At 36.5% G+C, this 22,319-nt stretch overlaps 1 protein-coding gene across 8 annotated transcripts in view; it reads right to left on the bottom strand.

Annotated features, from left to right (window-relative positions):
• The window catches only part of FBXO38 (F-box protein 38), a 79,441-nt gene that overhangs the window by 28,119 nt on the left and 29,003 nt on the right, over window positions 1-22,319 (bottom strand). For all 8 annotated transcript variants that reach the window (XR_011389800.1, XM_051844376.2, XM_008255213.4 and 5 more), the window contains 9 exons: window positions 20,642-20,805; window positions 20,260-20,425; window positions 17,480-17,617; window positions 15,882-16,019; window positions 11,856-11,949; window positions 10,441-10,571; window positions 6,443-6,613; window positions 4,483-4,625; window positions 3,204-3,417 (listed from right to left, as the gene is read on the bottom strand). Coding sequence is in view for 7 of the 8 variants with exons in the window: in XM_051844376.2 (XP_051700336.1) it covers window positions 3,204-3,417; window positions 4,483-4,625; window positions 6,443-6,613; window positions 10,441-10,571; window positions 11,856-11,949; window positions 15,882-16,019; window positions 17,480-17,617; window positions 20,260-20,425; window positions 20,642-20,805 (1,359 nt within the window). In the remaining variant the exon portion in view is untranslated. The remainder of the gene's footprint in view (window positions 1-3,203; window positions 3,418-4,482; window positions 4,626-6,442; window positions 6,614-10,440; window positions 10,572-11,855; window positions 11,950-15,881; window positions 16,020-17,479; window positions 17,618-20,259; window positions 20,426-20,641; window positions 20,806-22,319) is intronic.

The following is a 22,319-nucleotide window of genomic DNA, read 5'->3' as shown; positions in this document are numbered from 1 at the left end:
CATATTTATAGATCACATTTTTTTTTAAGTTTTAAATAAATGCTTTATTTTGAGTGAGAGTTAGAGACAAAGCTGAGTTATTTCCTGAAGTCAATTCTTTTGGAAACTCGGTTATGAATAAATGTATTTTTATTGTTTAAAGTCCAATATAAAATTGTTCTAAATCAACTGTCTTAGATGATTTTTAAACTATCAATAAAGAATTTACAGCTATTCGCCATGTCCCTGATTTTTACTGTTTAATTCTAAGATATTAGTAAATGGATATAAATCTCTATACCTTTCTTATAACACAATTTTAACTTAAGATATGAATTCACTTCTATAGATTTGGTCACTGTAATTTTCAATATTGCCTAACTGGGAAGTCAACCTTAACACCTTCTTTCTCCTCATCAGTCTTAGTGCCCATTGCCAGCTTTCTGGTTGTTTCCCTCTCTCCCACTCTTAGTCCTCTGCACAACCATAGCCTCCACAGTTCAAGCTGTTGTCACCTTTATTGCCACACTTTGCAAACTGATTTACTCTATTCATTCTTAACTTGCCCCAGTTCATATTCATACTGTATGGAAATTAATGCTTTAAAATGTGATCCAGTATCTACCTGCTCAAGACTTCATTCTGTATGAGATGACCAAGAAGACCTCCCTACCAAGAGATCTCTCCCTTCTCACTTCACTCTGATTCCCTTTTGCTCTCCTTACACTGGTCAAATGGACTTTCTTTTTGTCAACTGGAAGGCTTGTACCTCTATTGTGCAAAGAAACTTTGCACTTTCTCTTCCTTCTGACTGGAGTTCTTTCTTTCCCTCTTAATCTAGCTATTCCCACTTACCCTTCAAACCACAGCTCATTTGACACTTCACACTTAAGTCTTCTGTAATCTTCTTGACAAGGCCAAATATGAATTATATATACTCCTAGGACCATTTACTTGTACACTCCTGCATTTACCATAGTTGCAACTTTCCATTTATGTTTGTGTCTGTTTGATCAACATGGAGGATAAAAACAATGGGGCAGTCCCTTATGTAGCATGACTGGTGTCCAGAACAGTGCATGGTGTATCAGAGGAGCTACTGAACATGTGTGCAAAGCTTGACTTTGCAGAGAGCAAGATTGTGTTAGTATGGCAGTTCATGCCTAGCTTCCACTGGAAATAAAGGTAATGCATGAAAGTTTGTGATGTAACTTGAAGTCCTTGCAAGATGTAACAGTGTTGAGATCAGCTTGCAGTTGTGTAATAACTAATTGCACAACTCCTGTTTGCATTTGTACAGGCATTTCTTCACTAGAGAACCCTTTGGGACCATAGGCTACCCATGAAACTTTTCTTGTGTACTTAGAATCTTTTTTTTTTCTTTTTTAAAATTTTTTTTAAATTTTTTTAACTTTTATTTAATGAATATAAATTTCCAAAAAACAGAATATGGATTACAATGGCTTCCCCCCCATAACGTCCCTCCCACCCGCAACCCTCCCCTTATCCACTCCCTCTCCCCTTCCATTCACATCAAGATTCGTTTTCGATTCTCTTTATATACAGAAGATCAGTTTAGCATACATTAAGTAAAGATTTCAACAGTTTGCTCCCACACAGAAACATAAACTCAAACAGTATTTATAGATCAAATTTTAAACTTTAAATTCCATTTTCTTTCTTAAATCAATAAAGATAGGAATTAAGTCAAGTGTGTTCTTTAATGTATATTTTTTTGTCCTTGCTGTACAAATACATGATTTCACAACAGAAAACATTCTAGTGTAGGGTATCAACACCAACCACAAGTAGGTTTGTAGGATTTGCACTGAAGCTATTTTAAGTTTCCCATGGATGGCCCATGCCCCGTCATGTTCAGATCTTTGCTAGTGATTTGCACAATGTATGATGGCACTCAGGCAAGTCAGACAGATGATATTTGACTTCACACCCCTCTCATCCTTAGTACTTCCTAATAATGCACTTCTCTTTGCATTTTTTGGAGTGGGTGTGAGGATTGAGATTTGATTCTAAGTTTAAAATGCTAAGAGTGAAATAAGAACCATGGAGCTACATATAGCTGCATATAGCATGAATTACTTTTCAAGGCTGGAAATAAAGACTGGGAATTCAACAGCATACAGTAAGTAACAAAGGAGATTCAATGAAAATGTATGAAGAGAAATCAAGGACCAAAGAGGAACAGAGGAGACGTATGTTAAATGAGGTAGCAGAAAAGCCAGGAAAATGGTTTTGGAGTTCCAACAGAGTATCTTAAGATGGCAGAAGTAGGCAACGAAGTCAAGTGTTGTTGAGATGTCAAGTAAGATGCAAGTGGAAGAACGATCATAGACGACTGCTTGTTAATGGCTTTGCCAAGAGCAAAGAAAAGTTTTCTACAAAAAAATCTGTGAATGAAAAAGTAAAGATACTGCATACAGGTGATCCTCACAGTGTGTTTTCATTATAAAAATAGTTATTTAACATTAGGTCACCCTATTTCTCAAGATTGGCTACATCTAAGAGAGTGTGCAAAAGGGTAGCAAAAAGATGGTTAGATTAATAGTCCTTTTCCAGTTCTTCTGGGTCGGCTAGGAGACTAGATAATTTGGCAAGAGAACAATTTCACTCCATCCTCACTCATCAGTAAAGGGGCAGATGGAATCTACTGATATTTGGGTTGATACTCAGCAGGTGTTCAGCCAATATTAAAGAAAATAAGACAGATAATTACATAACTGAAATCCAGTAAGTATTAATTCATGTTTTCAACTTGCTGGGTAGTTGGGGAAGATTTAATGCTTAAAGGTATGTTAACGGAGCTATGTCTACCACATGGTTGCCATTCATTTTTATCAGTTCTTAGAACATTCAAAAATGCTCTCCACTTTCATGATCAAGGAGATAGTAAAATGCTCCTTTGCCTAAACCTGGAAGTTAAATTCCAGTTAAATCAGGCTTCTAAGGCTATCGTTGCACCCTAATGCAATGGCATCTATCAGTCCTTCCCATCCTGTAAGTTCCTTTACAAATTCTGTAGACAGGATACCCCAGAAACAGAAGAGAAAGAAAATTTCACCTACTCATTTGCCTTGTCAACTAGATCCCTTGAATGTACAAAGTGAGAAGTTCAAACAGGGGAAAAGAGAACAGGATGAGGTCAGAGAATAAGAGCCAAAGTAATACATTATTTCAATGCGAAGCTCAGGAGAGATCTGCATTACCTTCAGCCGCAAACTGCTGCTCTCCTGGCTGCAGTTCTTGCCGAAAGTCATTCTCCTCATCTGAGTCATCTGGATGATGGTGATTGTTATCATGGATGTTGGCATTGTTATTCTGGGCATTGTTATCATTGTCATTGTTGGAGTTCTGGTTGCTCACAAGGGCTGAGGAAACTCCAATTCCTGTGCCTGCACTCAGACCAACACGAGCACAGCCCTAAGGCAAAACCAAACCGCACACATTTTCATTTTAAATCCTTCTTTTCACTATTATATAAGAACTAATATTTACATAGTACTTTATAAAGTACTTTTCACATACACGTGAGAAAACTCATTTAAGGTTCACTGCACTTCAAGCAAGGTAAAATATTACTAGCCTGATTTACAAATGATGCCCACAGCAGAGGACCCATAAGTGCTACAGCTGGAACAGGAAACCCAGTAATCTCACCTCATATCCTAAACTTTCCCCAATTATTGTGCACTACTTGAATAGTGGGAATGTTATCTATTAATAATTGACAAGAAGGAACACAATTAGTTGAAGGAGTAATTAAGTTTTTATTGCCATGATGCTACAAAATTCTACCCATTACATAGTTCTTTCTTAAAATATTTATTTATTTTCATTTGCTTTCTGATTGTTTGGAAGCAGGGACCAGAGATCTTTCATTTGCTGGTTCTCTTCCCAAATGCATGCAATAGCAAAGGCTGCACCAGGCTACAGCCAAGGGACCTGGAACTGAATCTGGATCTCACATAAGGGTGGCATGGACCCAAGTACTTTGGCCATCATCTGCTGCCACCCAGGGTGTGCATTAGCAGGAAGTTGGTTTAGAAGTGGAATGGGGACTTAAGACCATGCACTCTGATATGGAATGTGAGCATCCTAAGCAGCTTCTCTACCGCTCTGTCAAATGCCCACCCCTTTTAAGCACTTTTCAGTAACATTTTACCTAACTGGGCAACCTAAGATATACTAGAGTACATAAAAGACAAGACAGCAGCAAAGTAAAATGTTTCTAAAATAAATTCCTGATCTTTATTATATTCAGATTTAATTGAATTACTCAAAATAGTAATTTTTGTCTTAATTTAAATTTCCATGCTCACCCTTTCCCTACCCTTCCTAGAGACCTCTTATATCATTTACAAGAAAAAATTCATTACAAACTTTATACCTTCATTGAGGCTGGCAATAAAAAAGTCCAACACTGTGAAGGAAACTATTAAGAACAAACAAACAAAAACAAAAAAATATCCCAGCTCAGGGACTCACCTTGGGTGGTTCACGAAACATCTGGTCCAGTGAAATAAACTCCAGACTGGGCAACAATTCAATAAACTGACCAAATGAGTCCAGCTTCAAGGCATGGCACCTCACCAAATTGATATCAACCAATCGAGTCCATCTTGAGTGGTCTGTTGAAGAAATGACAGGACCAGAAAGAATTTAAATAACATTATCACATCTTTTATGAGTTTTGCTATAGTCCACAAAGAATTTCAAATCCTCTCTCTTTAACTTTTCTTTTATCCATGATCTCAAACCTGATGACTTTTAAACTAAGAAGTTTCCATTTCTAATTCCATTGTGAAAACTAAATGGCCTGGGAAACATTAACTTGATATTAAGTCAGCCCTGATGTAAATGGGATTCACTCCACAATCTACATGCCTTTTCAACAACAGGACATTAGATAAAGAAATTATGGCACATTCATTTAACAGAACATTATGCAGCTATTTCAAAAGAACGAAGGAGAGCTAAATATGCTCGCTGATATGGAACACTCTCCAAAACATAGGTAGTGCAAAAGACAGCTACAGGACAGTGTATACAGATTAAGATCCTTTTGCATATATAAATAATTTTAAATGCTATACATGTATCGGTTGCAATATGCACAAAATAATCTGTCCAGAAGAATATACAAGAAACCGTTGATAATGGTTACCTTTGAGAAGAGGAGACTTTTCATTTTGTACCTTTCTGTACTGTTTGAAATTTATCAAGTGCATGTATTATTTTTATTTTTTAAGTGTTAACAGGAGTTCTGAGTGATGGGATTATAGGCCATTTTTTGTTTTCTTCTTTATACTCTTCTGTATTTAGAAAACAAACAAACCAAAAACCCAATAAATGTTATTTTTAAAAAGTGATCTACACCTGCTACATCCTAAAGTTCATATTTCTCAAAAACTTCTTGGTTTGGCTGGGCTAGGGACAAGATTTAACATGGCCATTCTAATGAGTGATTTCAACAGAAGTGCCAGGACCTCTAAAACAGACCTGGAAAGTGGTTTGTGAGAACAGAGACCCTAGGGAATGACCAGGGTCATGTGACAGTAAGGAGGCTGTTCTGCAGATGGGGGGGGGGGGGAGGACTCTGCTTGGTTAAAGTGGATGTCACAAAGAAAACTTCCTTGACCTGAATTTATTTCAAGGTTTGTATATTTAGGTATTTAAGATGTACCTTTAAAGCAGCAAATAGTATTACAGGCTGAGCATCCATAATCTGAAATCCAAAATATTCTAAATCCAAAACTTTTTGAGTGTTAACATGACTCTCAAATAAATAATTTCAGATCTTAAAGCATTTTGGATTGAGGATTTTTGGACTATGATGCCTAGCCATTTAAGTCTATAGAAATATTCTCAAATCTCACCACATCCCTAAAATGTGAAATCTGAAAACACTTCTGCTCCCAAGCATTTTAGATAACGGATATTCGATCTGTATTCTCTCAGGGAGTAAAATGAACTCCTGTCATAATGAAAAATAGCAAATGCAAAAATTACGCATCTAGGATTTCTAGCCAACAGAAAATTAAACCTCAGGTTAGTGTTTACTAAGTCACCTAATTAAAGTTTTTAGATATGCCTTTGTCCTTTCAGATGATGTGCCATTTTGAAGGTAATTAGGAAACACAATGCTAATATCCTAGATCCTAGAAAATAATTCCTAACTTTTACTTTATGTACCTGACAAAGATGTTCATGTGAAGATCAGGGCACTCAAATACATACCCAGGACAGTGTAAATACTGTAGGCAGAGAACTTCAGGTATTTGAATATGAACATATTTCTAACTCAGTTAACAAAGGTTCACAGATTTTAGATGAATAATATATGTAAAATACCTACATTTTACTTTAGGAATTCAATCATAACACACAGAAAACAGACATATGCTTGCAATATAAATATATAGCTGTATTATTTAGTCTATAATACCTGAGATCCAATTGTACGGGTTATGCAGATGGGGGCAATTGTAAATTGCCAGATATTTGATACATGAAAAAACTTCATTGACTGCTTTCATCCCTATATCAGTGATGATACCAGGATTTTCCACCACATCAGCCAAACCATACTTCACAAGATCTGCATTAGCCATTCTGCCTGGAAAGAGAAATCAATTTCACAGAAAGTAAAATTCTCAAGTGTCATGGAGAATGGTCAGTTTTGTACCTTAGTATCCAATATGATCAGACTCTATGATCATTCTGAGTCATTTGTTCCTTATCAAGTTCAGGTATAATTTTAGGACAGATACGCTATATATGGCAGTGCTTACACAAAATAAAAATCTATATTAAAAGACAAGGGATAGATAACAGGAAAAAAATCATTTTCAACTATTTAGAAAAGGAAAAAAGAAAACAAAAGTTCTTGAAGCACAGCTGACCATACTGGTTCATATCACAGTAAAGTTTTAGTTTTACCTTTTATAAGGAAACTAAGATTTTAAATATACAACTTCTGTACAATATAAAGATCATGTTTTTGGAGTCTACTGTGGTAATGTGTAGAGAAAGGCAAACACAGGGAATTCAAATTCAGTTTTAGAGTACCTGGTATTGGTTAGTAAATAACAGATTATCCTCTGAAAATGCACTTCCAATCCAAACACATGCCACTGGTGCTCCAGGGACCACTGTCTGGTCAGAAACTAGCAGGATGGGTCTAAGTACAAGCAGACCCTCCATCCTAGATCATGTCTCTGCAACTCCCACCTTACCCCTTGCCTTCTGTCATTCTTTCTTCCATCTGCTCACCCCTCATTCTCTAAGACACTGCACTGTCAAGAGCTCCTTGAAGAAAAAAGGACTGTCCAGTTAGTTGACGGTTACTTGTTCTGTGTCCTTATAGTGCTGAGAATTTAAATGTTTGTTTATTTGAAAGACAGAGTGACACAAGGAGAGATTTTGCAGCAAACTAAATTTGAATTTCCAGAGTTTACCTTTCTCTACATAATATTACACAAGATTCTAAAAACATAAACTTTATACTATACAAGAAGTGAAACTTCACCATGGTATGAATCTATACAGTCTTTTCTTTAGTTATGCTTCATTCCCCAAATGCCTATAACAGCCGTGGTTGGGCCAAGCCATAGCCAGGTGCCTGTAATCCACTCCATCTAGGTCTGTTACCTGGGTAGAAGTGACATAAGTACTAAAGCCATCATCTGCTGCCTCTCAGGATAATTCTGGGAATTCAAAACACTCAACAAATGTCTCATAATCCTTACAAGCAACTGATATACATTTCAAAGAAAACTTTGTAACTGTGGTGAAGCTGCCCTGAACATTACAATACTCAGAACAAGCTGAAAACATCAAACTTGCAATTTCACTTTCCATATAAATAACAGTAACTCTTCTTACAGTGTCTGTCTTTAGTAGTTACTGGGATTTCTTACAGATTTCAACTTAGTCCATCCTTCACAACTTAGTCAAGCTGTTTTCTTTAGACTCCCCACTAACAACCATTTTCCTGTCCTCTGGACTCAAGATGCAACTTGTCTTTTACCTTAAGATAGGGTCAGTCTTGAACTGCACCTGTTTCTTGGGCACTGTCCACAAAAATGCTGCAGCTTAACGTGACAAATCTGTTTTATGCATTCAACCTGTCCCTGCTCTGGGGTTTCCTGCTGTCACACTCTCTCAAAACATTGATGATGGTTTCTGAGATTCATTTCTTTTTTATAGTCTTTCTTTAACTCATTGGTCAGCTAAAAGTAAAAGCTGGCATTTACAGAACACATCTTAAGTGTCAGAGACTATTAAAAATGTATGTATAGTTTTCTCCTCCACAGAGCCACTCAAGAGAAAACGAGGTAAAGGACTTATTTCCACTTAAAAATTGAGAAAACACAGACTTAATAACTTGCAGAGGTCTCATGACTAGGAACAAGCAGGCTTCAATTCTATTTCTCTCCAAAGCTCTAGAACTAAAGACTACTACTGACTACTGCTTCTGAGGATTGTCCTGACATCCCTAACACCTTCAGCTGAGGCTTTGAGAGCACCAATCCATGTAAATGGAGAACCCTTCTCTAAGTATTCAGCTTTGGGTCATTGATTTTTCTCAACATGTCATCAGTACCTTAACCACGTCAGACACTCAACAATTCCATTCACTTTTCTTTATTCCTAATATACAGTGTCTGCTTTTCAGCACAACCATTTCTTGAATCTGGTATTGTCATCTTAAGATAAATGTCTGGAGCAAAAGGCAGTGCTTGTATATATCTATTCTGCCAAACCCTTTATAACAAAAAGGGGCGAACTTTAGCAGAAGCTACCTGCTACCTTCCAGAGCAACACTTCAAAATCTGAGTTGATGAGAAGACTGGTACTGAGAAGCTAAGTGAAAGCTTATCAGTGAGCAGCGTAATCTCACTGCTCTCAGGAAAGTCTGCTAGAAGTACCTGGCAACTCTTCTGAAAAAGAATCATCACAGTCTTTGGAAGAATAGAGAAGAGAATGTATATGGAATAAATGATTGAACTGCAGTAAATATGAAGAGAAAGCCTCATAAAACAAAGTTAAGAAATTGTTAAATATGAAACAGACTATGACAAAAATTGTGTTGAAAAGTATGAGGTAATTGTGGTCAAGAAGGTAAAGTTTTATCCTATTGAAATTATGTGCTGAAGGAGAGAAACACTATAGGGAAATAACTAGCTATAAAGAGAATTCTTGAATCAATCTTGTAGATGACCTAAAGATAAACAGCTACTAGGAAACAAAAAACAAAATCATAGAAATTTCAAAGCTATTAATTTTAGGCCATTACACAGATATCAAATACATTAATTTTATATGAAATCATTAGACTACTTTAGCATTTTGAAGTTATTTTGAAGAAAAGCTTATCTTCTCAAGGCTGTATAAATTTATAGTGATTTCAACATTAAACTGGCTAGAAAAACATGATCTTTATGAAATTCTGCACTTAAACTGTGGAAGAAAATTAGAGGGTTGACAAAATTATTGTAAGATTACATTAGAAACAAAAAATAAAATACAGTCAGTTCTTTGATCTGGACCATTCTCCATCCTGATCTGAAGAATTAAGCCTTGTTCTTCTATAAAAGAAATTAGATCCAAAGAAAAAATGTCACCAGGTATGACGGTGTCAAATGAAGAACTGTTGCAAATTACATGGGGAAAAAACTAATACTTGAAAAAAAAAATAAAAACAGGAGCCAAGAACTCAATCCAGATCTCCACGTAGGTGGCAAGGACCAACTACTTGAGCCATCACCTGCTGCCTCCAAAGCCGCACATTAGCAGAAATCTGCACTCAGAAATTCTGGTGGAAATTTTCTTGCATGTCTTTCTTAGGCCAAGTGGAGAAACATTTCAATAATGAACTGACATGCATTTAAACCCAAAAGAATGAGTTCTCAATTATCAATGCATTCTAGAAAGTGCTGTGAACAAGACTTCCAACAGCAATGATCATTAAATAAATACTGACCATTATGTGCTCACACTATCTGGAAAATCCAGAACCCCCACTGGGTTTATTATGGAAATGAAGAGCATGGGCAGGGAATGGACCTCATCTGAGAGGACCATCAAAAGCTTCGAGAGTGTGGTAGGTCAAATTCAACAAATGGAACCAAAGATGACATTCTGTGAAAAAAAATAAAGCAGAATGGGAAAGAAACTTGGGCAGTAAAGTAGAGACAATACCAAATGAAAATAAGGATCCTTTTTTGGTAAACCTTTAATCATTATATTTTCTATAATATGCTAATATCAGAGGCAATACAGGACAAAAAAAAGTCACTGACATATTTAATTTAAGTTTCTTTTTCAAGAAGTGAGAGCGCTGAAGATTTTTAAGTTGTCTCATATTCAGGAAAATATGACATATCCCTATTCAGGTGATTAATGCCTGACAGCAACCCTAGGAAATAAAACAAGTCTTACTCTGCAGCAAAAACTCATCTACATATCCCAGATGAAGGGTTTCAAACTGGGGAAACTCCAACTCTGCCATCTTTAGGGCAGAAAAGACACCATCTTTGGTTAGGGAAGGCTGGATCCGAACTTCATGCAACCTATGAACAAAGAGATCCGTATCAGAATAATACAAAAATCATTAGACCTGATGCAAGGCTCTAAAAGCAGTTTATATTTTTACTAAAGTGTCACAGATGTCAACGACTCTCCCGCCCCCACTAAAAAGTATAAAAGATGTCTCCTTTAGAGTAGCAATTGCAAAGTGTATGCAAATCACAAACCACATAAAATAACAAGAAACTACAAAGCAAGACTCTTAAAATTTTTCAAGTGTTTTCTTAAACCTGATTGGGTCAAAGGGAGAATATGCATCTTTTGCTATTTACATCTTTATTAAATTAACTGATTTATTTATTTTAGAGTCAGAGAGACAAAATGAGATCTTCCATTTGCTAGTTCATTCCCTAAAAGTCCACAACAGCTAGGGCTGGGCCAAGCTGAAGCAAAGAGTTAGTAACTCAATCCAGGTATTCCACATAGATGACAAGGACCAACTACACTGACCGTCATCTGCTGACTCCCAGGTTGCACATTAGCAGTGAGCTGGAATCAGAAGCAGAGCTGGGACTCAAATCCAGGCAGTCTGATATAAGATGTGGGTGTCTCAAGCAATGTCTTAAGCATTGTGCCAAATGCCCTTCCTTTCTTTAACATCATTCTCCCATTAGATGTTAACTTACTTAAAATTAGAAGCAACATTTCGTTTTACTTCACTTATATCCTTAATATTCCATTAATGGAAATTAAGAGTTTTATTTTGAATAAACTGAAGAAAAGGTTGATGCAGTATAAAGTAAACATTAAAAAATAAAAGAAGTAGATCTTTACTATATATAGGAAACAGTAAATGTGGCATAACATAATATGATTATGTGGCTAAAATATTAAGTTGTTACAAGGTCAGATCCTGGAAAAGCCAATTTAAAACACTGTTGTCTAAATAGTAACTACTACTACCAACTAACAAACAATTCAGATTAGCAAACAGATTGAGAAAATGCTCCTTGAAAAGGCTGCTGACACCAGAGTTTCAAAGGCAACTTCTGTTGGATAGTTGACTGTTTTTCTCGGATATGAGACTATGCCCTTCCACAGCTTCGTAGGAATGTAGTGGAGCTCAACTGGTTATCAGTTACAATTCAAGATTACTACTATGTAACATCATTGGCTATTTTAAAAAACTCCTTTGTATTTCATCTGAATAAAGCATGATCAAGCTTCATGCACACGTACACACACACATACATTTTCTCAAGTTTCTATAAAACAGAAAAATAACATTAATTCTAATACAAAAGGTATAACATGAAAAGGAAACATACCTACGGGCAGCAGTGATGATGAGGTAACCAAGATCTACTTCAAGAGCATTTTTACAAGCTCCCAAAACAATAGTGTGCAAATTTCTAAAACCACCTGAAGAAGAAAGCGAACAAAAACAACAGGCATTTAAATGATTTGACCACAGTACTTCCAGAAAAGTATTTATACATACCTTAGAGTAGGGTGGGAAACCTTTTTTCTGCCAAGGGCTATCTGGATATTTATCATATCATTTGCAGGCCATATAAAATTATCAACATAAATATCAGCCTGATATTGAGCTATTGAATTTGTAGAGTCCCACCTGTGGTTGCCTTGGCAGGGCCAGAACAAACGATTTTGTGGGCTTTATAAGGCCCACAGGACAAATTTTCCCTACTGTGGCCATAGATGATAATTACTGATTTAAAAATAAATCTAAGTTTTGTTCCTGCATTTATTAATGTCTCAAGATGAGTAACTACTAATCATCTTCTAAAAAGAGATGAAAGCAGATAGATACTGATTCTGAAAAAACGTTCTGATGCATCCAGGGACGACTCCAAAAGATTTACACAGTTAAGTGAGGATTTTCAGCAAGCCAGAGCTAACAAAGGGAACTTTGTTGTTTTTGGCCAAATTTTGAACCTCTCATGTATCACGTGGACTAAGACAAGCACTACTTTAATGTCAACTTATTCTTTATTTCATGCTTTGAAAATTTTTATGTACATACAAGAAAAGTGACACAATCATTTATGTTCCCCTTAGTTTGGTGAATTTTCACAAAGGACTGATCTGTTCTGAACTTTCATGAATGAAATCACAAAGTATACACACTTTTGTGTCTGGCTTCTTTTCCCAGACATTTTATTCACGAGATTTGTCCATCCACATTGCTGTATGCAGCTGTAATCTGTTCATTCCGTATTGCTGCACAGTATTCCATTTAATGAGTATGCCACACTTTAATTACCAATTTTACGGCTGATAGGCACTTGAGTTGTTGCCACTTTGGGTCTACTAAAAACTGTGCTTCTAGGAACAATCTTCAATCAGTGTTCTGGTGAACAGAGGCATACATTTCTGTTTGGGCTTAAAGCCAGAAATGCTATCGTTGTTGTTTATGGTCAACATGATTCTACCAAAGTGGTTTTATCAATTTATATCACTAACAGTTAAAGAAAGGCCCTGCTGCTCCACAACCCAACCAATATTATTATTTGTTTTCACATTTGTCATGTATAGGCACAGTCATGTTTGTGCTTATGCATCATATGGTTTTAAATTGTATTTCCCTGATGATTAGTGAAATCCATTTTTTTAATATGCTTACTGGCCAAATGGGTAGCCCTTACATAAAGGTTTTTCTATCCTAATCTTTTTCCATTTTTCCTACTGTGGTGTTTGCCTTTTTCTTACTAATCTCAGAAGTCTTTGATATACATATCACAAAATACTTTCTCCCACTATTTAGCTTGGCTTTTTATACTCTTAATGATACCTTTCGATAAACCAAAAAAATCTTAATTTTAATTTGATTCAGTTTATCAACTTTTTCTTTATGGCAAGTAGGTTTTAAAAAGATGTTTATTTACTTATTCCTATTTATTTGAGAGGTACCAAGACAGATTTGCCAGCCATTGGTTCACGGTCTAAATACCTGCAACATCTTGGTATGGGCCAGGCTAAGGCTAGAGCCAAGAACTTCATCAGGGTCTCCCATGTGGGTGTGAGGGATCCAAGTACTTGAGCCATCACATGCTGCCTCCTAGGGTGCTCATCAGCAGGGAACTGGATTTCAAGTGGAACAGTCAGAATTCAACCTAGACACTCCCATACAGGACATGGGTATCCCAAGCAGTGCCCTAGCTGGCTATACCACAATGCCTGCCCTATAGTAAGTACTTTTTGGTGTCCTGTTTAAGAAATGTTTGTGTACTCAATAACAATAATATATTCTAAGTTTTCTTTCAAAATATTTCTAAAAAGTATTTTTATTTGAAATGCAGAGAGAGAGATACAGACAAACAGGGATCTTCTACTTGTTGGCTCATTCTTCAAATGTCTACAAAAGTTGGACAGGCTAGAGCCGTGAACTCAATCTGGATTTCCCACATGGGTAGAAGGTACTCCACTACTTCAATCACCATCTGCTACCTCACAAAGTATACATTAGCAGGAAGCTGGAACCATTAGTAGTCCTAAGTGGTGCATTAACCACTGTGCCAAATACACCAACCTTATTTTAAAATCTTTAATATTTTCTTTTTCACATTTGGACCTCTGATCCATCTGGATTTAATTTTTGCATGAAGTATGCTGACTCCTAGAATAAATTATAAAGGCAAGGGCATTCTTAAATACTGACTAGAGAAGAAAAGTTTCTATTTCTCTTAGGCCCTTTATACAAACAAGCTTTTGACATCTCTCTGCAGGTTTTCTCTCTAGTAAATGGACTCCCTATGGCCTTCTTTTACCTTCTGCCTTTTATTCTGCAAGCCATAATAAAAATGATGCTGTTGGTCCTGAGGGAGCCTATTCCATCCTTGACTGAGTGTAATGAATAGCACATTAATTAGACTTGGTTAACTGGCAAAATATCTAAGAAGGCAGTGCTTACTGTTCATTGTTTCTTTTTTTCTTTCTTTTTTTTTTTTATTTTTTAAAGAATTTATGTGAGAGGCAGAGTTATAGACAGAGAGGGAAAGACAGAGACAGAGGTCTTCCAGCCACTGGTTCACTCCCCAAATGGCCACAACAGCCAGAGCTGGGCTAATCTGAAGCCTAAAGCCAGGTGCCAGGAGTTTCTTCCAGGTCTCCCATGCAGATGTAGGGGCCCAAGCACTTGGGCCATCTTCCTCAGCTTTCCCAAGCCATCAGTAGGGAGTTGGATTGGAAGTGGAGCATGGGGGCTGGCGTCATGGCGCAGTAGGTTAATCCTCGCCTGTGGTGCCAGCATCCCATATGGACACCGGTTCTAGTCCCGGCTGCTCCTCTTCCAATCCAACTCTCTGCTGTGGCCTTGGAAAGCAGTAGAAGATGGCCCAAGTGCTTGGGCCCCTACATCTGCATGGGAGACCTGGAAGAAGCTCCTGGCTCCTGGATTTGGATCGGTGCGGCTCCGGCTGTTGCAGCCATTTGGGGAGTAAACCAACGGAAGGAAAACCTTTCTCTCTGGCTCTCCCTCTCACTGTCTCTAACTCTACCTCTCAAATAAATAAAATCTTTAGAAAAAAAAAAAAAAAGGAAGTGGAAGCAGCTGGGACTTGAACAGGTGTCCATATGAGATGCCGGCACCACAGGTGGAAACTTAACCTACTATGCCACAGCACTGGCCCTCTTTATTGTATCTTAACAGTATTAACTACGTCTACTTGTTACCATTGGTATTTGATGATTTCTCATTTCATTTTAGATATTCAATGTTAGATTTTTTTTAAGTTTTCAACTAGTAATTGTCTAGTGAAAACTTTTTTTTCTTTTTTTGCTACCAGGATATGATTAATATAGGATACATTCTGTATCTTACTATTATTTAGTTATAGTTAAGGGATCTAAAAATAAAATATTTTTCTCCTTCAAAAGCCATGATCTGATAGATGGATTTAATATCCAAGTGATAAACATGAAAGCATTCTATATACTATAAAGCATTAAACAAATGCTACCTATTAACATCGCTAATGCCTGAAATCATTTGGAGGCCCAGGGTGTCCACATCACAAGACCTCTCTTAGCACCAAAGGGCATCAGAAATCCCTGTTAACATTACTAAGAAAGAGTCTAAATGTAACAGTTGGAACTGCTCATATTAATTATATAGTAAGTAATACAAAATGAGAGAACATGCCCTATCACTGTACCATTTGAGGTTAAGACATACATAAGAAGGAAATTAACACTAGTCCATGGTTACTTTAAAAAAAAAAAGTACAATTACTAGCAAGCATTTACTTTTCAAAATATTCATGATACTAAATAAAAACTCAACAAAATTTTTATATTGACTTTTAAAATATTTAGTAACTAAAGAAAATGAATACCTGATCTCCAACTGTCTTCAACTACATGTTGAATAAGACCTCCAAGGAAAGGAACTCGGACCATTTCTAAGTGTTCCAAATTTCGGGCAGAGGCTAAGCCTGTTACTAAAGGGACATATTTTAAGGAATTTGTGGGTCCTAGAGGGGAGAACAAAAAACCTTCAGTGGAACAATGTTAACTGTCTTAAAGATCAAAACAATAACTGAAATGAGTAACTCACAATTTATGATTCTCTATAATCTACAATTCTTTTTTTTTTTAATTTATTTTACTTATTTGAAAGGTAGAAAGAGAGACACAGCAAAATGTCATCTACTTGTTCACTCTCCAAATGCTAATAACAGGTGATAGACCAGTCTGAAGCCAGGAGCTGAGAACTCAATCTGGATCTCCCACATGGGTAGCAAGGATCTAGCTAACTGGAGCCATTAATTGCTGCTACCCAGGGTGCACAATAGCAGGAAGCTAGAATAATGTGTGGGGCTCAAAGTCAAACCCAGGAACTCCGAAATGGGATGCAGGTGTCCCAACCAGCAGTTTAACTGCTGTATCAAACACTCACCTCCTATAATTCTTATTATGAATGAAGGTGTTAGCTTATTAATCATTCACTTATTCGGCAAAAGGGTTTTTTCAATAACAATGGAGAGATAATGTAGCATTTTTTATAAATTTCCTGAAATCTCTACAGTTGTGAATTAAAGAAAACTCAGAGAAAGAAATCAAGATGAAAATTTGATCCTTGAGTCAAATGAGCAGTTCAATTATTTAAGTAGCTCTCTATGTGGCCAGTTTCATATTAGATACAACGGAAGATCACAAAAGATATGGTCTGTCCATCACAGTACCTGCAGTTGACATATGGACAGCACTAACATGAATTATAAAAGGATAAAAAGGCAGAATATATGCATAGATCTGCTGTATTTCATAAAAAAGAAGAAATAAAGAGAAGAAAGAAAGTTGGAAAAGGCAGAATCTGAAGGATGTATGTGTAAAGAGGAAGGGAGTGTACATCTCAAGAGAAGGAAACAGCAGCAGAGAGTAAGGAGACACAGGACAAAGTTGTGCGCTTGTGTAGGGGACACTGAGTGAACAGCTGTGACTGGAAAGAAGGCCCACCAGGAAAAGAGAGAGAAATCAGGACATCCAGAGGGGACTTGTCTGTTAGGAACTGTGAAGCTGAGTTCTCAGTGATGCCCTAGGGCATAGTGGACACTGAAGACTGTTGTTCCTAAGAGTAATACCAAAACAAACACTTAAAGTAGATTGAGTCAGGTAACTTTGACATGTAGATGATTAGAAATCAGAGAAAAAGAAAGTAGATTAACATTTATTAAAACAATTCTACGAAAAGTCTAAGTGGTTATAAGAAATATGTAGATATTCTTTCTTGCTTTGTTATGCAAAGGTCAAACCAAATCATGTTTCTAATGTTATTAAAACAAAAAGTGTATTTACCTTCAAAAGATAATAGGAACAGCAGTAACAGCATAATGTCATTTTATTTACAGATTTACAAATGTAGCTATGGACTTTGCCTTAGGATATTTTAGAAAAGAACACGTTTAATTCCACTGTAATTGTGTACCATTACCTGCACAATTCCTCATGACGAAAGTTCTTAAGCTGATGCAAAGAAAGTCTTTAAATGGCTGTGGTTTGGTAAGCCTTACCCACTTCATATAAAGGTGCCTTAGCATTGGGATACAAGGAATTTCAGGAACATTCACTCCTAAAACAAGATATCAAGAAAGAAGAAAACTGTTTCTGTATAAAATAAGTGTATATTGTCTAAATTAACATTTTATTCAAGAATATTTTTATCAAAATCAATTACATAATTAAAGCCTTTCAAGTTAAGCTTATTTAAAACAACCTTGTAAAAACCAATTTGGGCAAATCATAAATAGCCTACTTTGGTTAATATTTTTAAAAAGACATACAAAAAGAAAGGATTTAAAAAGCATTTCTACCCTTTACACACATCTTCCTCGTAACTCCACAACTCTTCCAGGATACCTTTGCCCAGAAAACGTAAAATGAAAAGAGGTTACTGGAAGCACAACTGTGAAGATGTAGAGGGAATACACAAATTTATTATTTGACTACCAATGCCCACTGTCCCACCAGTGGGAAAACTAAATTTCCTGGACCAAAATCAGGCTAGCTGAGTTTAAATAGTGTGGTTTCTAGGAGATATCCAGAGGTAGAACTTGAAAAGTTGTTTCTACGACTGTATCAATCTTAAAAGATCTGCAAATAAATATCTGGTAGAATCCAGTCAACATGGTGCTGAGAGACTGAAAAAGGCTGACACTTATTTTTGAATTTCAAATGAATAAAGGTATTTAATGCCTCTGATCCATGAGTGGCTTAATATTGGGGATCATTTCCTCAAAGAAATACATCTGGAAGAGTGAGGGGTACAAACTAACAGAAAATTCAGAAGATGAGGAAGAAAGAAGACATAAATTCTATGGAAATAAGCAGTATGAGAAACTTGCTTAAAGTCTAAATAGTGTAGGCTAGAGAACAGCCATGGAAGAGATGTAAATTTATGAAAGAAATCCAAAATCTAGGGTAATGGTATGTGACTAGCAGTAGCTAGCAAAACCATTTTAATGCAACTTTTAATTAAACTTGAGATAGTAAAAGCACTTCTAGCAAGAATAACTAGAAAAGCAAAATTAGGGTACTTAAGTGGCTGAATCTTGAAAAGCTAAACTCTTCAGGATGTTCCTACAGTAACTGCAAGGATTACTCCTTAACTGAGCTCTAAAAAAAGCATCATAGTTAACTTTAGCTTGAACTACGCCCATGCACACGGGGATGAGACTAAAGAGAGAAAGGCAGAGGAATGAGGTACAGATTCAGATATAAGATGCAGAATTCACAAACACAAGTTAAGCATCCACCATGAAGTTGTAATACTAATGAGACAGATTCAGGAGTTATACCTTATGTTCAATCACAGTTTGCCACAAATCTATAAACTAGGGACATAACTGCCCATACCCTACTAGTATTCATATTCCTTAATTTACTATATACCTTTCTATCTCCATCACATATACTAAGTGCTAAACTGTTGGAGAGATTATATAAATCAATGCAGTTCAATAAAAGTTCTATTTGCAATAAACATGATAGACACTGAGTAAAATATAAAGATATAAAAACAGTCTTTGACCTTAAGGAGCTATATTGGAAACTTCAGATGTTACAAAATTCCTTTATTATCTGAAAATTCAGTTTCAAAGCAGGTATCTAAATTCCCAGTAAGGATCACTCTCTGATCCTATAAACAAAGGACTGTTAGAAATCTTTTCTTTGGGAAATGCGTACCTAAATGTTATTCAAGACCTACTCCTTATCCCTGCTGCCTTCCCTCTTCCAGAAATTCATTAGTTTCCAGTCCATCAAACCATCTCTAATACCTGGAATAATGTTTGCAATACAACATATACACAATATCTACGTGTTGAATAAAATATTAAATAAAAATATCAAAGGTCAAACTATATTAAACAGAGGCCCCTCAAAATCCCTTTAAGTCTAGGCCAAAGATAACAAATTAAACTTCAGAAAATATCTGCCTCCATCATCCCTTAGCTTGAAAGTACTGGGATATAAAGTCAAAAGGATATTTATACATATAAAACACAATGTGACCAGTGCAAATAAGGTGTTTGGAAAAAGAACACCATATCTCCATTTGTCAGGGAAAAGGTTAAGTGGCAGAGCTTCACCTTGGATCTGGGTTGAAGGACATACAAGGTTTACTTTGCTTGGAGAACATGCTGGTAAGGTCAAAATCATCTGGAATTGCTTTGTTTGTAATTTTCTACAACTAAGTTATAATAAAGACACAACAAGCTACACATGACTATTTCAGTAAATAAATAAACTATTCAGTTCTTCAGTTAATAGCAGCCTCAGTAAATATATATCAAATGGGACTGTATATATAGGATATCTGCATCATTTCAAAAAGTTTCATCGAAAGTTCTCCTCTAGAGGGTAGAACTTGGACCAAAAGGTAAACATTAGAGGAGGGAAGGCTTCTGGCTCAATGGAGGGGAAAGAAACTTTCAAAATTATTTAAATTTTCTTCAAAAAGGGAATAGATTATATGATAATAGATATATTATATATAGTAGATTATATACAATACTACTATTTAAGAAGTAGTATTTCCTCTTGGAAGAGTTCTTTAATGAAAAATTTGAATTTTTATCCAAGTTGTCTAAGCATTTTCTTTGCCAACATTAATCAAAAAAGCCACTCCTAAAATTTTCATCATTTTCTTTCAATGAATAGTCAGTAAGATGGCATTTCAAGGAATTACATGTGATGTAAGAAACAAGTACTCACCAACTAAATGTAAAGTTTGAATTTTGGCTCCTATAGGAATTTTCAGCTTATTTTCAGGAGGAATTGGAAATGCTCCATTACGATTACGAAATTTTCCCAAAATATGGACATGAGGCATATATGTCCAAATGGATTCTACCAACTCCAAATGAGAAGTTTCCACACCCTAGAAAATAACACCGAAGCAGGCATGAGACAACTTTTTATTTAGCACTCAAAGCGCCTCTTTCTGTGTCCTAAGATATTAAGTACACAATGGAATTCCAAACCAAAGTTTGCTATGGATGAAGTTTGCATGTGGGCAAACATCAGTTCTACCACTAATGAAGTCCATTACTTCATCCATCAGTTGATGTCAAAATGTTCAACCATGTGCACTCACCACCAAGTTTGGGCACGCCTGCAAAGCTTCTAGGACTCCTGGAATGCTAAAAGCCTCATGGCCCCTTACTCTTCGCCTCTCAAGATACCGAGGGTGAAGACCATACAGCTGCTCAACATCTGGCATCTTCTTTAAAAGCGTGAGAAAACTGGAATCTGTGAAACCTGAGGAGTTCAAAGTGTTTTAAAGCCAGGTTCAGTTCATCTTTCTATTCATTTACTAGGTATTTATAATTTTTATCGAAAGTTTAAAACCGAACAAATGGTTACAACAGAAAATGTATTCATATTCCTTTAGTAACAGAGGATATGTGTCTGAAACATCACATACTCTTAGTTAATACTTTACAACTGAGACTTTTAATTTATTACTGTCTTTTTATTGTTGTTGCTTTTAAGGCACAGAAATCTTCAAATAGGAACAAATTCTTAACCCAAATGACTTGGACCTATTTGGCTGGTAGATACATAAGGACCACCCTCCCTCTTGCCCTCCCCACAAAGGTGTTCTCTGATCTATAAAATCTTGTTATTGTTGTGGAACTCACAAATAAAAATACAAATTTTAAGATATGATTCCAAATGAATTCCCACTTCATGCTAGATTATTTTATCCATTTCCTAATAACTGCTATGTCCTGTGTTTTAACTATCACTTTCAGGCCATTTTAGATAATTCATTCTTTTGAAAAAGACAGATGCGCCGGCGCCGTGGCTCACTAGGCTAATCCTCCGCCTTGCGGCGCCGGCACACCAGGTTCTAGTCCCGGTCGGAGCGCTGGATTCTGTCCCGGTTGCCCCTCTTCCAGGCCAGCTCTCTGCTGTGCCCAGGGAGTGCAGTGGAGGATGGCCCAAGTCCTTGGGCCCTGCACCCCATGGGAGACCAGGAGAAGCACCTGGCTCCTGCCATCAGATCAGCGCGGTGCGCCGGCCATTGGAGGGTGAACCAACGGCAAAAGGAAGACCTTTCTCTCTGTCTCTCTCTCTCACTGTCCACTCTGCCTGTCAAAAAATAAGAAATAATAAAAAAAAAAAAAAAAGAAAGAAAAGAAAACGAAAAAGACAGATGCAAGGTGGTTAAGAGAGTAGGAATCATCTAAACTGAGAGGATGCTGAGTCGACTGGAAAACTATCTACCTGTGAGGCCAGTTGTGCTCCATGGTAGGAATCAACAAGATGTGAACAGAGAGAGGCAGGTTATTGCCATAGCATATGGTGTTTTGCCTATTAGTGGGGCTTTTTTCATGGTGCAAGATCCACTGACAAAAAAAATTTAAGTCTCAAGAATAAAATTAAGCCCCAAATGACTAGGTCTTATGTACCAAATTTGTCAAGGTTGTGCTATTTGTTCAGGTCTAATATACATATGTTAACTTTAGAATCACACGGTGAAGCATAAGATAAGACCTTGAGGATTACCAAGTTTCCATAATTATAGCCATTCTTCTTACTCTCATATACATACCTTTACTTACTGAGCCATGCACTATGTTAACCATTCTACATTTTTCTCATTTATTCTCACAATGCAATGAATAAGACTATCACTCCATTTACAAATGTAAAGAATGAAGTAGAAAGAGTTTAAGAGCCAGCATGTAAGTGACAGTACTGGAATCTGAAACTTAGACTGAACACAATGTCATCTTAAATGGGGAAAGTTCCACCTTCTCTACAGA

The sequence above is a fragment of the Oryctolagus cuniculus genome, chromosome 6, assembly GCF_964237555.1.
Source record: "Oryctolagus cuniculus chromosome 6, mOryCun1.1, whole genome shotgun sequence".
Lineage (NCBI taxonomy): Eukaryota > Metazoa > Chordata > Mammalia > Lagomorpha > Leporidae > Oryctolagus > Oryctolagus cuniculus.
The sequence above is the reverse complement of the archived record's forward strand: the minus strand, read 5'-3'. Positions and strand labels throughout refer to the sequence as shown.